This window comes from Haliotis rufescens, unplaced genomic scaffold (assembly GCF_023055435.1).
Source record: "Haliotis rufescens isolate VD_foot unplaced genomic scaffold, xgHalRufe1.0.p SCAF_20, whole genome shotgun sequence".
NCBI classification, from domain to species: domain Eukaryota; kingdom Metazoa; phylum Mollusca; class Gastropoda; order Lepetellida; family Haliotidae; genus Haliotis; species Haliotis rufescens.
Window position 1 is genome coordinate 16,417,861 of NW_025963891.1, and position 14,517 is coordinate 16,432,377.

General features: G+C 43.2%; 1 protein-coding gene across 2 annotated transcripts in view; it reads left to right on the forward strand.

Moving 5' to 3' along the window:
- Window positions 1-2,188: 2,188 nt before the first annotated feature.
- Window positions 2,189-14,517, forward strand: part of LOC124132515 (lysosomal alpha-mannosidase-like) — a 33,783-nt gene continuing 21,454 nt past the window's right edge. The window contains exons 1-8 of one of the 2 annotated variants that reach the window (XM_046496460.2): window positions 2,189-2,345; window positions 5,586-5,868; window positions 7,403-7,520; window positions 8,879-9,055; window positions 9,784-9,977; window positions 11,459-11,567; window positions 12,847-12,932; window positions 14,063-14,116. In XM_046496460.2, coding sequence (XP_046352416.2) covers window positions 5,611-5,868; window positions 7,403-7,520; window positions 8,879-9,055; window positions 9,784-9,977; window positions 11,459-11,567; window positions 12,847-12,932; window positions 14,063-14,116 — 996 coding nt within the window. In that variant the 5' untranslated portion in view covers window positions 2,189-2,345; window positions 5,586-5,610. Of the gene's footprint in view, window positions 2,346-5,585; window positions 5,869-7,402; window positions 7,521-8,878; window positions 9,060-9,783; window positions 9,978-11,458; window positions 11,568-12,846; window positions 12,933-14,062; window positions 14,117-14,517 lie in introns of those variants that run through there. The other variant, XM_046496466.2, reaches the window with a different exon arrangement.

Genomic DNA, 14,517 nt, shown 5'->3' on the forward strand with positions numbered 1-14,517 from the left:
TTAGTAAAAAATCGAAATTTCGAGTTTTTTCAAATAACGAGAAAATAATCGAAGTAGCCAGAACAAATTCGTAATTTCGATTTTTTAAAATAAAACTAAAATTACGAGAAAATAATCATAATTACGAGAAAATAATTGAAATAACGGGAAACTGCTATTAAGAAAAAAATATGCTACAAAAGTGGCACCATTATGCTTTCGTAGCTGTGCCTGTGCGGGAATGAGAAGAAACTAAGCGAGTGTAGACATCCGTCAATGAGCTAATAATCACGGGATTATTGTTTGCGAATACTTTGTAGATATAAGAAAGAAATAAAAGCCATTATATTGTCTAAATATACCCTCTATGATCAATAAATGTATTATAAAGTAGAAACACCATATATGGAAGAAACTTTCTAGATTATGCTGTCAAATAATCAATGTTTAAGTAATGTGTGATCTGTCGACATATACTTGTATATTGATCTCTGATAACTACCTTATGTCTGGACCACACAGTCCAGTGATTGACATCATGATCATCGATCCATGCAATTGGGATACGATGACATGCATCAACCAAGTCAGCGAGCCTGACCACCCGATCCCCTTAGTCGCCTCTTAAGACAAGCATAGTCGCCTTTTACGGCAAGCATGGGTTGCTGAAGACCTATTCTACCCCGGATCTTCACGGGTCGTTTAACACTTAGTGAAAGTTCTGTGGCGGCGGCCTTTAATAATCGAGTCTGGGCCAGACAATCTAGTGATTGACATCATGATCATCGATCCATGCAATTAGGATACGATGACATGCATCAACCAAGTCAGCGAGCCTGACCACCAGATCCCCTTAGTCGCCTCTTACGACAAGCATATTCGCCTTTTACGGCAAGCATGGGTTGCTGAAGACCTATTGTACCCCGGATCTTCACGGGTCGTTTAACACTTAGTGAAAGTTCTGTGACGGCGGCCTTTAATAATCGAGTCTGGACGAGACAAACCAGTCATTGATTTTATTACCACAGTCCCTCGCCGTCGTGGTGCAATAACACGCAATCAACCAAGTCACCGAGCCTGACCACCCACATTTAGTCGCCTCCCGCGACAAGCATATAGTTCCTGGGGATCTATTCTAACCGGGAATACCAAAGTGGCGGTATTGAAAAATGAATACTAGATTGACGTATACATCTTGCTAAATATATCTTCCAGTTAGCAATTATAGTTAATTTGCAGTAAGAAACGACAAAACACAATTCAAAAACGCACCTGATCTCACAGCCGCTTTCAGTGGTTGCCATATCTCTGCGTGTCACGGTCAGAGGGGAGGAAAGGCCACGTATGTACAGGTCGTGATTAGCCTGTACCAGTCTGTGATTAATGGGCAGAAACATAGCGACCGAGGTGGTGGTGTATATTTAGTCACATGTAGCTGTTGTTTCTTCGATCTCTTTAAAGACAACGTGCGTGTCAGCTGTGGCTTGTAACTGAAGAATGTATGTCATATAAACAGGTCACAAAGCTGCCAAATGGATCTGATAGAATTTTAAAGTGAAGATGATTTGCCCACTCACAACGATTTGTCAGTTTCCTTGCATTGCTCTGTGAACAATCAGTATCAAAATGGGTGAGGTACTATCCCCTGAACTAACTTTTGTTTTGTTTGTTTGTGTGCTTGTCGGCAATATTCCAGCTATGTGACGGCAGTCTGTCAATAATCAAGTCTGGAACAGACAATCCAGTGATTAACGTCGTGAGCATCGATCCACGAAATTGGGATACGATGACATGCTTCAACCAGTTCAGCGAGCCTGACGACCCGATCCCGTTAGTCGACTCTTACGACAAGGGACGGTCGGGTAGCCTAGTGGTTGAAGTCACGCGGAAGACCCAGGTTCGATTCCCGACATGACATTTCTGGTGTCCCCCGCCGTGATATTGCTGGATTATTGCTAAAAGCGGCGTAAAACCGTACTCACTCACTCTTACGACAAGCATGGTTGCCTTTACGGGAAGCATGGGGTGCTGAAGACCTATTCTACCTCGGATCTGCACAGCACACAACCCGCCCTCCGGACTTTCTTATTTGCTCTGCAGGGGGTTGAACCAGACGGTTTGTTCAGATAAAATGTTCTATTTTTACATACACGTTTACTTTACGTTATCAGTTGAGTGTATAAATGTTATCTGAAACGCATGAACAAGCTGTGTATTGCATGCCGCCATGGGGTATACCATGTAAAATGCAGTCACGAAACATGTGTTACCCACGCACAAAGTCGATTCTCCCACTTCGCACGTGCATTTCGTCACCTCGCCACGTTGAGTGTTGACAATGAAGCGGATACACTGGCATTGATCAGGTAAGAATCACTGAATGTTACATTTATAAACATATACTGCTTCGCGATACTAGTCTTCCGGAGAGAATGTCATCAGGTCGCTGTCTACAACACCTATTTTGGAGGGGGGGATACTTCCGCCCGCAGCACCCCCCTCCCGCCCCCTCCAAAACTTATATATATTTCTATGTGTTTATTGTAAGGTACTTATAAAGTATTTTGAGATCGCCAGTGAAATTCAATGTATTCTCCCCTAATTCTCCCCGCCCCTAATGTCTTCTTTTTTACTTTAAAGCACTGTTAAGAAATAACTTTTTCAACTCAAAGTTTCGTTTCGGATTCCTACTTTTGTACCTGCCATGCACCTGTGTGTCAGGTTCACGGAAGTCAGGTCTGGGGTCAATCTCTTCATACATGTTCAAGCCGCAAGGGACGTTTGTTTGTTTGTTTGTTTGTTTGTTTGTTTGTTTGTTTGTTGTTTAACGCCGCACTCAGCAATATTCCAGCTATATGATGGCGGTCTGTAAATAATCGAGTCTGGACCAGACAATCCAGTGATAAACATCATAAGCTTTGATCCACGCAATTGGGATACGATGGCATGCTTCAACCATGTCAGCGAGCCTGACCACCCGATCCCGTTAGTCACCTCTTTCGACAAGTCTTTTACGGCAAGTATGGGTTGCTGAAGACCTATTCTTCCCCGGATCTTCACGGGTCCTAAACACTTGGACCTGCCACAAACTGGTCTGGGCGCTGCGACTGTCCATGGTACAATAGTGAGTGTTTATACGTACGTGATGGCGTCATGGTGCTGCAGAAGGGCCACCGCTTTCTCTGAAAGGAAATACACTGTCTTGCATGAGACGAGTAAAAGTCTTTATAATTTGATTTATTAAAGTAGATGTTGTGGAAGACAACACTGACAACAAGCTGAGGTCAATTGTATTAGATAAATATGTCGTCATGTGATAGGAGTGTAGATAACGACGTTATAGATTCGTTACCTACTCAAGAAATAAAAAAAACAACTAAATCATACCACCCTCCAAGTCAGTTTTGAAAATGAGAATTGACAAACTGGCCTTATATGCGTTGTCTTCATACATGTATGTACATCATTAACACCGGTCAGACCGGTTGTGTACCATCGTGACCCTGCTGACTACGTCATCTTTAGTAATAGTATCAACCTGTTGTTTCCCCTGGCCAAGGCGTTTTACCTGCCACCCTCATACAGATGGAATGTTCCTTACTGCGGCGTGAAATTAAATAATATTTTTTTCAAACAAAGAGTTGAATAGGAGTGACGTGAATGAGTATGAGGCTCGCTTACTTGGTTAGTGCATGTCTTGGTATCCCATCATCGTGTCATGGTATTGCGTGGATCGATCCTCATGATCATTGGATTGTCTGTTCCAGAGTCTGTCATATAGCTGGAATATGGCGTTAAACAACAAACTAACAAAACCTTTACCACAAGGCTGCCCCACTGCCCCGTGTCGAATAAGAGGTACCTGATAGATGTTGAGTTTAGGTGTAGAATATTACACTTATTTATTTCACTTTTGATTCTCTGAAGTCGTTTGACAATGACATACATGGTCGCTGCTCTCGGCTGACTACAGTGGAGTACTAGTATTGTAAATCTGAAATTAAGCTCAGGTGATATGAAGTAAATTTTGTTTAATCTCGGATATAAACTTTCGCGAGACAAACATGTCTGTACAATATAGGGCGTATAGATCGCTATAGGCTGTTTGGTTCTCCAGTTATCGTTGTTGCAGTTGATTCGGACCCAAGAATTCGCTGGCTATTCTGAACGTGTATTTGTTCAAGTGAAAGTGACTCAAATACTCACCGCCAAAAGAGACGCGAACCACAGAAACATATAGAGAATTATTACTTGTCCGTGAAGTGATCACCCGTTTAATAAACATACAGCTGTATTACACATTGTGTAATACCAAAACGCGTGCTTATGTACTGTCGGAACAAGCTTCACCAACAAATATTGAAAGCTCTCAACATCCCTTGGCTTATTCAACGACATTGCGTGTGGAGATAATAGATCATTGAGAGGAGTTTATGCACACTCGATGACCCGAGCAACCTAGTTGCTAGGCTGACGTCACATGACATTGTTTCGCAGATGGATCTTGCAACAAAATTCCACAAATTACATGATCGGATATTGTGACGTGATAGTAAATTTTGTGGTTCAGAGCCCCCGTTTCACAAGAAGATCGTACTGTAGCGCAACGACAGTCGTAAGTCTAAGTTAAAGTATGTTTGTTGCGATAACCTTAGCGCTATAACCTTGTGGAACGGACGCCTGAATTCTGAAGGTGGACCGTTGTATGGTAGTAAATTAATTATACGTGTCAACGTTTGACGTGTTTGAAGTATTATTCTGTTAAACTCAATTGGATATTATGCCTAGGATCGTGTAGGTGTCAGCCTATTCACACACGACAGTGTAATTCTAAAAACGTTATAAATGCAAGCAAAAAATAAAATACTAAACTCGCTCCCGTGTAAAACCAATTTTATGAAACTCGTGAATAGATGTGGTATCCGACTCCCCTTCGCTCGTCCGATACCACAACTATTCATTCGTTTTATAAAATTGGTATTACACGGGAGCTCGTAGTATTCTATATGTATGTACGTTAAGAAGATTGTTTCCAATGGATACCCATTAATGACAAAACTAGTCAAGTGTTACCGCAGAGTGTCTTTATTCTTATCACGATATGCTGCGCGTGATCCGGAATCAACATATTCTCGTGAATTCTCATGAATTCTCCATTTAAATTAATGACCACGCCTTGCATTAAAACATTACCAAACAGTCACTGAAGCAGAATCTATGCTCTTCGAAAAGTATATTATTATATATTGATTATTATTATATTATTATTATTATATTATTATTTTTTTTATTATTATATATTATTATTATATTATATTATATTATATTATATTATATTATATTATATCATTATAAATACAGACATTCTAACGTTATAAAAAAAACAGTCGTCCCCCATGCGCAGCCGATCAGTCGGATTATGTCGTGTATATTCATATCCATACATGAACGGTGTTATCCAATCGAGATAAACAAGCATGCAGGTGTATGTTCTTATAGTTGGTTTACGATGCGTGTGGAATTTGTGTACACGTGTGCGTTTGTGTGTGTGGCTTTAAGCCATGCCTTCTATGACAGTGCAGCTAAAGTTTATATATTTCTCACAGTGTGCATCAACTCATCTAACACGCCATGTTTCGAGCCCGGACGAAGCGTCTATTCCTTTCCATAGTGGTGGTAACAGCCGTTCCTTTCGTCCTCTTCTTTTTGGATTCTCTCAGCCTTGGTGTGAAGTTGCTCAAGGGAGACCACTCTGAATTAATTCGACGAGTCGCGATAAACGAAGATGACAGACCAGTTGGCGTTGATAATATTATCCGTGAAGAAGAAAATGTGGAACCTGAAGAGATTGAACAGGAACCACTTTCAGTTACCTGCCGCAATGATAAAGTGAGTACAAATCAGCAAAGGTAAAAAACATAATAATGTTGATTTGTTTTGTCGTCGACATCGCTGACGCTTTTTGTCACTTTATATTAAGGTCTTAAATTATGAAATCTAATCTACTTGAGCATGTATCTGTGCGTACGTGCGTGTAGACGTATGTGTACCGTGACAAATTCCTATTTTATTCTATAAACATATGTTGATTGTAACCATACGTCACAACAGCATTAGGAGTGAATAACGCTGTATAGGCCTTTATCATGTTTTGCTGTTCGTCTTTGCTGTTTTTTATAAACATGTGTGAACATGTATGAATGCGTGAGTGCGTGCTTGAACGAGTGATAAACATCGAGTGTTACTGTATCTGTGGACCACACAAGGAAACTATATTATAAGATAGCTACGCGATAACTCGCAAAGGGCAAAAAGCAACGAAGCTTATGTGTGGTATATTTAAGGAATTTACGACGAGTGGGAGTTTGGGAGTTGTTTATTTCTTATATGACATATCAACATAATGTACATCCCCTTCAAGGATGGTTATAACAAGTATAAGCTTTACAAATAGTTGCCTTACTTTTGATAATGATGACTCCCTGAACAGAATCCGACTTCGGCAATGTCGGACAAATCCATTTTATGAACAGGTGTTGTATTTCCCGCATATTCTCACAATCATTACGTCGATTATCTGTACCTTTTCTCCTTATTCAGATTGTCATATCTCTCCAACTCTTGGGTGCGATCGCTCGGTAACTGCGTTTATCTGCGTATCCCAGCTACATCTATGGGGAACAACACACTAGATACTTCCCTCGCTAAAAATAAAGTCGTCCAATATATGACGCCATCAAGTTGCGAGCGCATATTCGAATCACCAGAAATATGATGAAATGATAGAACAATGTTTTTTCGTGAAAACACGCTTCGTTCTTCATTGCTCTTTGCCATTTATCGCGTAGCTATCTTATATTTCACGATAATCATGTTCTATCGTGATTAAATCAATGTTTAAATGATGTTCATCGTCTCAGATTTTACACAAGTCAATAACTTCCCAATAAGGGTAGAGAGTAAGTTTATCACAAGATGCGCTGAAAATTCCCGCGTTTCCAAATTAGTCGAAATATTGTAAATCATTTAATAAATAGTTAATGTGAAGTTGTGAACAGTACGTTCGAATCCCAGATTCAGCCAGATTATGTTTCTTGATTTGTCAGCATCGTATCCGTGCTCATGGGTTTCACAGAAATGGACGCCTAATACCTGCTTCACTTCTGGCTTATCTTAAGCTGTAGGGTAGCCTAGTGGTTAAAGCGTTTGCTCGTCACGTCGAAGACCCGGGTTCGATTCCTGACATGGGTACAATGTGTGAAGCCCATTTCTTGTGCCCCCGCCGTGATATTACTGAAATACTATTCAAACCGGCATAAAACGAAATTAACCAACTCACCAAACACGTACAGACAGAAAATGGAATAATACACCTCTTAATCAGACATGTTTAGTAATAAATTCGGTATGTTCAACATTCTAGAAATGTAATCCAACAAGATCAGGAATGTTCAACGTACACATCGTCCCTCACTCACACAATGACGTTGGTTGGAAGAAGACGGCAGACCAGTATTACACTGGAAGGGGCGGCGGCAACGGTAACATCTTGAGTGTAAATAATAATGATATCAAGTCAATATCTAATATTTTTTTTCATTTTGATGGCTTGAACCTTAACCATATATTCTGTATAGTAATATACACATACAACGTGCTCTTCATACCAGCTAGGGACCGCCTCCTTGGTCTAGTGGTAGAGCTTCCGCCCGCAGAGCGGAAGGTCCGGTGTCGATTCGCGGCCGCGTCATACCAAAAGACGTTAAAATATGGTACTTGTTGTTACCCTGTCTGGCGCTAGGCATTAAGGGGCTAAAACAGGACTGGTCGCACGCACGCACGCACACACGCACGCACACACGCACACATTTAAGTGCAATAATCTTGGACGCGACGTTAAACCCAATTTCATCTCACCTTACCGGATGGTCAGATTCATTGACTTTGTTGATTGACCACCATTGATGGACGTAGCACATATCAACCCCTCGATTGTCTGGCCCTGATTTGAATACCGGCATACAGATCAATTATTGCTGACTGCTGTGTTAAGCAGCCTTCACTCGCTCTCAGTACATCTTGTAAATTTCCCCCTACACTATTGGCTCAGGCTAGATCCAGGGTACATCATACTTGTCCCCCTGTGTGTGTTCCGGGGCAGAGTACCTTATACTTGTCCTAAGATCCGTGAAGATCCGGGGTAGAATAGGTCTTCAGCAACCCATACTTGCCGTAAAAGGTGACTATGTTTGTCGTAAGAGGCGACTAACGGGATCGGGTTATAAGGCTCGCTGACTTGGTTGATGCATGTCATCTATCCCAATTGCGTGGATCGATGCTCATGATGTCAATCACTGGATTGTCTGGTCTAGACTCGATTATTTAACGACCGCCGTCATATAGCTGGACAATTGCTGAGTGCGGCGTTAAACAACAAACAAACAAATATACTTGTCGTCTTCGGATAAAGGGGCGGTGGGGTAGCCTTGTGGTTAAGGCGTTCCTTCGTCACGCCGAAGACCCGAGTTCGAATCCACACATGGGTGAAATGTGTGTAGCCCATGTCTGGTGTCCCCTGCCGCGATATTGCTGGAATGTTGTTAAAAGCGGCGTAAAAACATACTCATTCACTCATTTCTCGAGATAATTTTTTAGACAATATTCAATTCTGCTAATGCCCTGTCAAAATGTCCTTACTTTTATTAAATCATGAAAATGTCTCGATCTCATTATCTCTTGCAAACCACTGCTACCGTCCGTGACCACCTCGTTGTGTGTCACCTCACCCCGACGGTGTGGATTGATGCTCATGATGTCACGCACTAGTTCAAGTTGGATCAACGTGACACTGATGACTGCAGCGCAAAACCACATTAACTTACTCACTTATGTATTGCAGCCGCGTCGTTCTATGACGGGACCGAGTGCAGCAAGTGCATCCTCGACAGCGTCATCCCCCAGCTGGTGAGGAAACGGGACAGGCGCTTCATTTTTGCGGAGATGGCCTTCTTCTCCCGCTGGTTTAAGGAACAAGACTTGAATACTCGACAAGCAGTGAGGGACCTCGTGGCACAGGGTAGGTACGCACATTTAATCTTCATTTTTTTAGTCTTGTGGATAGAGCGGTGGTTCGATTCCCGGCTGCGCGGTACCAAAAGACGTTACAAAATGGTAATTGTTGCGTAGTGCTCGGCATTAGAGGAATCAAACAAGGACTGATCGGTTTTTTGTTGTTTAACGGCAACATTCCAGCTATATGACGGCGGTCTGTAAATAATGGAGTCTGAACTAGACAATCGAGTGATTTACATCACGAGCATCGATCTACGCAATTGGGGTAAGTCGGTGAATCTGACCACCCGATCGCCTCTTACGACAAGCATAGTAGTCGCCTTGTACGGCAAGTATGGGTTGCTGAAGACCTATTCTAACCCGGATCTTCACGGGTTCTGAGATGGGTAGCACATGGTAGCTCAATGGGCTTGCACTATAAAACCGGCATTAGTCCGGAGTTGAACAAGCAGCACGCACGCACGCACGCACGCACGCACGCACGCACGCACGCACGCACGCACGCACATATTAAATGCACGTCGCTATATAAGTGCAATAATCTTGAACGCGACGTTAAACCCAATTCACCTCACCTTTCATCAGGGGCAGATAACTCTAACGTCGAGCACTTCGGTAGTGCAGATTTGGGCCTCACTCACACAATCTCGACACAAAAGACTGCCTCTGGGATTTACCGTGTACCACAGCACTTGTTTACAATTGTGTAGTTTAAACCAAGTCTCTTTTAAGGACGTCTTCAGATTGTAATCGGTGGCTGGAGCATGAGCGACTCGGCCACGACCTACTACGACGACATCATCGACCAACACACTCTTGGTTTCCAATGGATACAGAAGGAATTTGGAGAATGTGCAATGTCTAACATCGGCTGGCACATCGACCAATTCGGACATTCTCGTGAACACTCGTCTTTGTTCGCTCAGGTACATAGAGTATTTTGTATTCTGTCGGTGTATTGTTCTTGCATTCGGAAGTTTTATTAAAGGAATGATGTTAGGTTTCTTCCTTGATTGCATGAAATGACCCTGGAGTTAGTGAGTGAGTGAGTGAGTTTTAACGCCTCTTTGAACAGTATTCCAGTTACAGCTCAATGAGAGGAAAGAGCGAAGTGATGCCACGAGCACGGATATGGTGCTGACAAACATAAAAACATTAATCGGGGCGAACCGGGATTCGAACCCACGATTGGTGCGCCAAAGGAACGCAACTCTGCACTGCGCGTGTGGCGTCTGAGATAACTTGGCCACCCCTGGCCCCTGAATGACCCTTGAAAGTCTACTCCCCCTGCAGTGTTGGAATATTGTTAACAATTGAAAGACTTGGACTTTCATGTCTGATCTGGTATAACCTGGCATTGTCTTTGTTACACGTGGAAACCTGTAACCTTTGGCAAAGCAGGATAACGATGTCGTTGTAGACGGACTGTTTTCTTTCTAAACATGGAATGAGACCTGTAAGAAGGACTATGTTTGTGTTTGCGAGCATTACAAGATTATTTTGAGTCAAAATAAGACTTTCGTCTGACAGTTAAAAAAGAGCAAATAAAATATTTTTAGACAATTACAGATTGTTCGGATGTAAAAATAATGAAAGACCACCACCCGATTGTCATGGATACAATCTTCACTTTAATAGATATGATCGATCAGCGACCATAGCTTTGTTTTCAATCCGATTTGAATGGCATGAGTCCCGTGAAGATCCAGGGTAGAATAGGTCTTCAGCAACACATTCTTGTTGTAAGAGGCGACTAACGGGATTATTTACAGACCGCCGTCATAATGCTGGAATATGACGCAAGAAACAGCCACCCAATCAAATTACAGTCACTCGCGAGATATAGTGTGGGACGATACTGGCACGAGTCGTGGAAATATGGACGTCCTTAATGAATAGATCCAAGGCTTTTGTCAAGATAGAAAAAAAGAATAATACACGGGGTAATCAAGCGTGGGTCGACACGTTGTGGGGAGATCTGTGTGCTTCTTGCAAGATGTTCCATTAGCTGGTAAAGGTTGAAAACCACGCTCGCTTGGATAGCCTTGAAGTATATGTGTATACCTGTTCCTATGTATCGTGTGTATATGCTCAGTTCACTGGGGGCACGGGTGGCCCAGTCGTCCTAGGCGCCGCGATTCGCTGTGCAGAGTTGCGTCCCTTGGGCACGCCAGAAACCTATGATTGTGGGTTCGAATCCCGGTTCGCCCCGATTATGTTTCTAGGTTTGTCAGCACCATACCCGTGCTCGTGGGTTTTACCGAAGTGGTAAAAGTCTGAGACCTGCATCACTTCGGGCTTTCCTCCCACATTAAGCTGACACGCCTTGATATAACTGTAACACTGTTAAAAGCGGCTTTAAACCCAGCTCACTCACTCACTCACTCAGTTCACTGTTTCTCCACAGATGGGATTTGACGCTATCTTTCTCGGGCGAATAGATTTCCAGGACCACACAAGAAGACTCAAGTCTCGGGACATGGAGACTGTGTGGGTGACCAGTCCACAAAATCTGGGTATTTTTCAATTCATTACTGTAGTGGGTGGTATTTTTCTAAATGTTTGAAGGAGATATCGGGAATTGATGTGATCAGATACATCATCACCTAGGCCTGGCATATTCAACGTCCACGACCTAGCTGTCGGAATGGCTTACCTTCATCTTCAACATCTTCCCGAGGCAAGGGCGTTAGCTGACTTTTGAAGTTCAGTTCCCAGCCTTGCCAAACTAGGCTGGAATTCCGGAGTTACATTTTGGCTGTACATCGTAAACAACTTGGATTTCAACTGTGAACCGCAAAACCGGGCGTCAACAGCTATTTTGAAAAACTTTACATGTTTGTAGTCGAGGTGTTCCAGTGATTTGATGGTAAGACCCGTTACAATATGACATTACAATATAGATCTTGATTAGCGATCCGATCGTCTTGACAGAGCGCCGCCATTTTGTTTGAAGCAAAAGCAAGACTAGTGATATGAGAGGTGGAATCTGATTGGTCAATAGCAGGGATATAGAAGGGACATAACTCGTAATAGCCACTGGTGGCGATACGACCAAGCCTGGAAATTCAAGCCGAGTTCGGCAAGGGTGGAATGTGGACTTTTATAGTCAGTTAACGCCCTTGCCTCGAGAAGAGGCGTCTCAAACAAAAATATAGCGGGTACTATATGACAATGTGTGACGTGACTGATATTTATGTCACCCTACAGGGCGTGACCTGATGCTCATGGTTTCAACCTATTGTTTATCGAAACGGAAATCGATGTCATTAAAGCCCGACATGGATAGATTTCAGTAGCTCAGTGATGCCTTGTTAGTCGTGTATAATATTGTCTCGTGATATAGCTTATCTCTGGTTTGTTTGATTGTTTGTTGTTTAACGCCGCACTCAGCAATAATCCAGCTATATGACGGCGGTCTGTAAATAATCGAGTCTGGAACAGACAATCAAGTGATTAATATCATGAGCATCGATCCACTCAATTGGGATCGATGACATGCATCAACCAATTCAGCGAGCCTGACCACCCGATCCCGTTTGTCGCCTCTTACGGCAAGCTTGGGTTGCTGATGGCCTATTCTACCCCGCATCTTCACGGGTCGCCTATCTCCGGTAAAATATTCAAAGTCAAATTGTATATTCAACATTGTGATAGGTTCCTCATGTATATCTTAGTCTGTTTTCTAACACTCAAAGTCTGGATTAGAACCCGTATTTTGTAAAATTGTGTTTAGACACTAAAGGTTCTACAAGAGATTGTTTGCTTGACTCATACAGCGTATTGACCTTCCAGGAAACAGCCTGTTCACAAGTGTGTTGTATGACGGATATTTCAGCCCGGCCAACCTACGTTGGGAGGGACTCCCACCGTCTTCGTCCGTACGTCATAACTGGGACCATCCCCTTCCGCATTTATTTAAGTATCTTTGTTAAATCAGTGAAAGACCATGCCATTGTTTTCGGGTAGTAAGCAGACATTGATCCACTGTGTACAGTTGCGTCGAACAGAGCGCCTGCCCAGGTAGATCGGTTATTCGATCCCCATTCCACGTCATACCAAAATACGTTGAAAGATGGCACTTGATGTTACCTTGCCTGGCATACGTCATGGTGGGATAAACAAGGGCTGGACCTCGTGAGTGAAATGATCTTGAACGCGACGAATCTTGATACGTATGTATCTTGTAAATAAATATTCCCAATGTCTGGGACCGCCTCCGTGGTCTAGTGGTAGAGCGTCCGCCCGGTGAGCGGAAGGTCCGGGGTTCGATCCCCGGCCGCGTCATACCAAAAGACGTTAAAAGATGGTACTTGTTGTTACCCTGTCTGGCGCTCGGCATTAAGGGGCTGAAACAAGGACTGGTCGGCTCGGAGTCAGTATACTGTGTCTGAGATGGATATTCATGTTAAACTGCGGCATGGTATCTCAGTGAGCTAGCACTATAAATCGGCATCAGTCCGGACTAGTACAAACAGCCACACAAACACACACACGTACATGAACGTCGCTATATAAGTGCAATAATCTTGGACGCGACGTTAAACCTCATTTCACCTCACCCAAATGTCTGAAGGACGTGGATTGCGACTGGACAAACACGTGTCTCATTGATCCAAACCATGTTTGTAACGCATAGACGCTACATTCCTCGCGGTGAGGGGTAAGGTGAAATAGAGTTTGAGAGTGAGTGAGTGAGATACCGCAGTTTAACATGAATACTCCACTCAAACACATTATCGATCCGGGGATCGAACCCCGGACCTACCGCTCTCCAGGCGGACGCTCAATTACTAAGTGTGATAAGACAAGGGGAGTTGAGTGCCCTTGTCTTTACGGTTGGCTGACATACAGCTCAATAAAGCGGCCCTTAAGGACGTAATTATATAGTTAAATAGGACATGATTCTGATCAGAGAACTGTGTTGTCCATGATAGAACAGTCATGTGTATGGAACTGTTTTGTACACATGAGGGTTTTGACTGGCGTCAAGTTGTATCTTATGTTTCAGAAACGGATACGGAAGATGGAGGCTAAAGCGCTCATCAACCTTGCAGTGAAGTGGGTATGTAGTTGGTTGTGGGTACAGAAATAGGCTCGTTCAGTCCTTTGGGCCATCACATAGGGTTTCAGAAGCAGAGCTTACCTGTGCCTGCATATCCATCATCCCAAGGCCTAAGGGGTATCTCATCTTTCTTACAACTTAAGGGGGTATGGGTGGCCCAGTCGTCTAAGGCGCTACGATTCGCTGTGCAGAGTTGCTTCCCTTGGGCACGCCAGAAACCTATGATTGTGGGTTCGAATCCCGGTTCACCCTGATTATGTTTCTAGGTTTGTCAGCACCATACCCGTGCTCGTGGGTTTCACCGAAGTGGTAAACGTCTAAGACCTACATCACTTCGAGCTTTCCTCCCACATTAATCTAACACGCCGCGATATAACTGGAATATTGTTATAAGCGGCGTT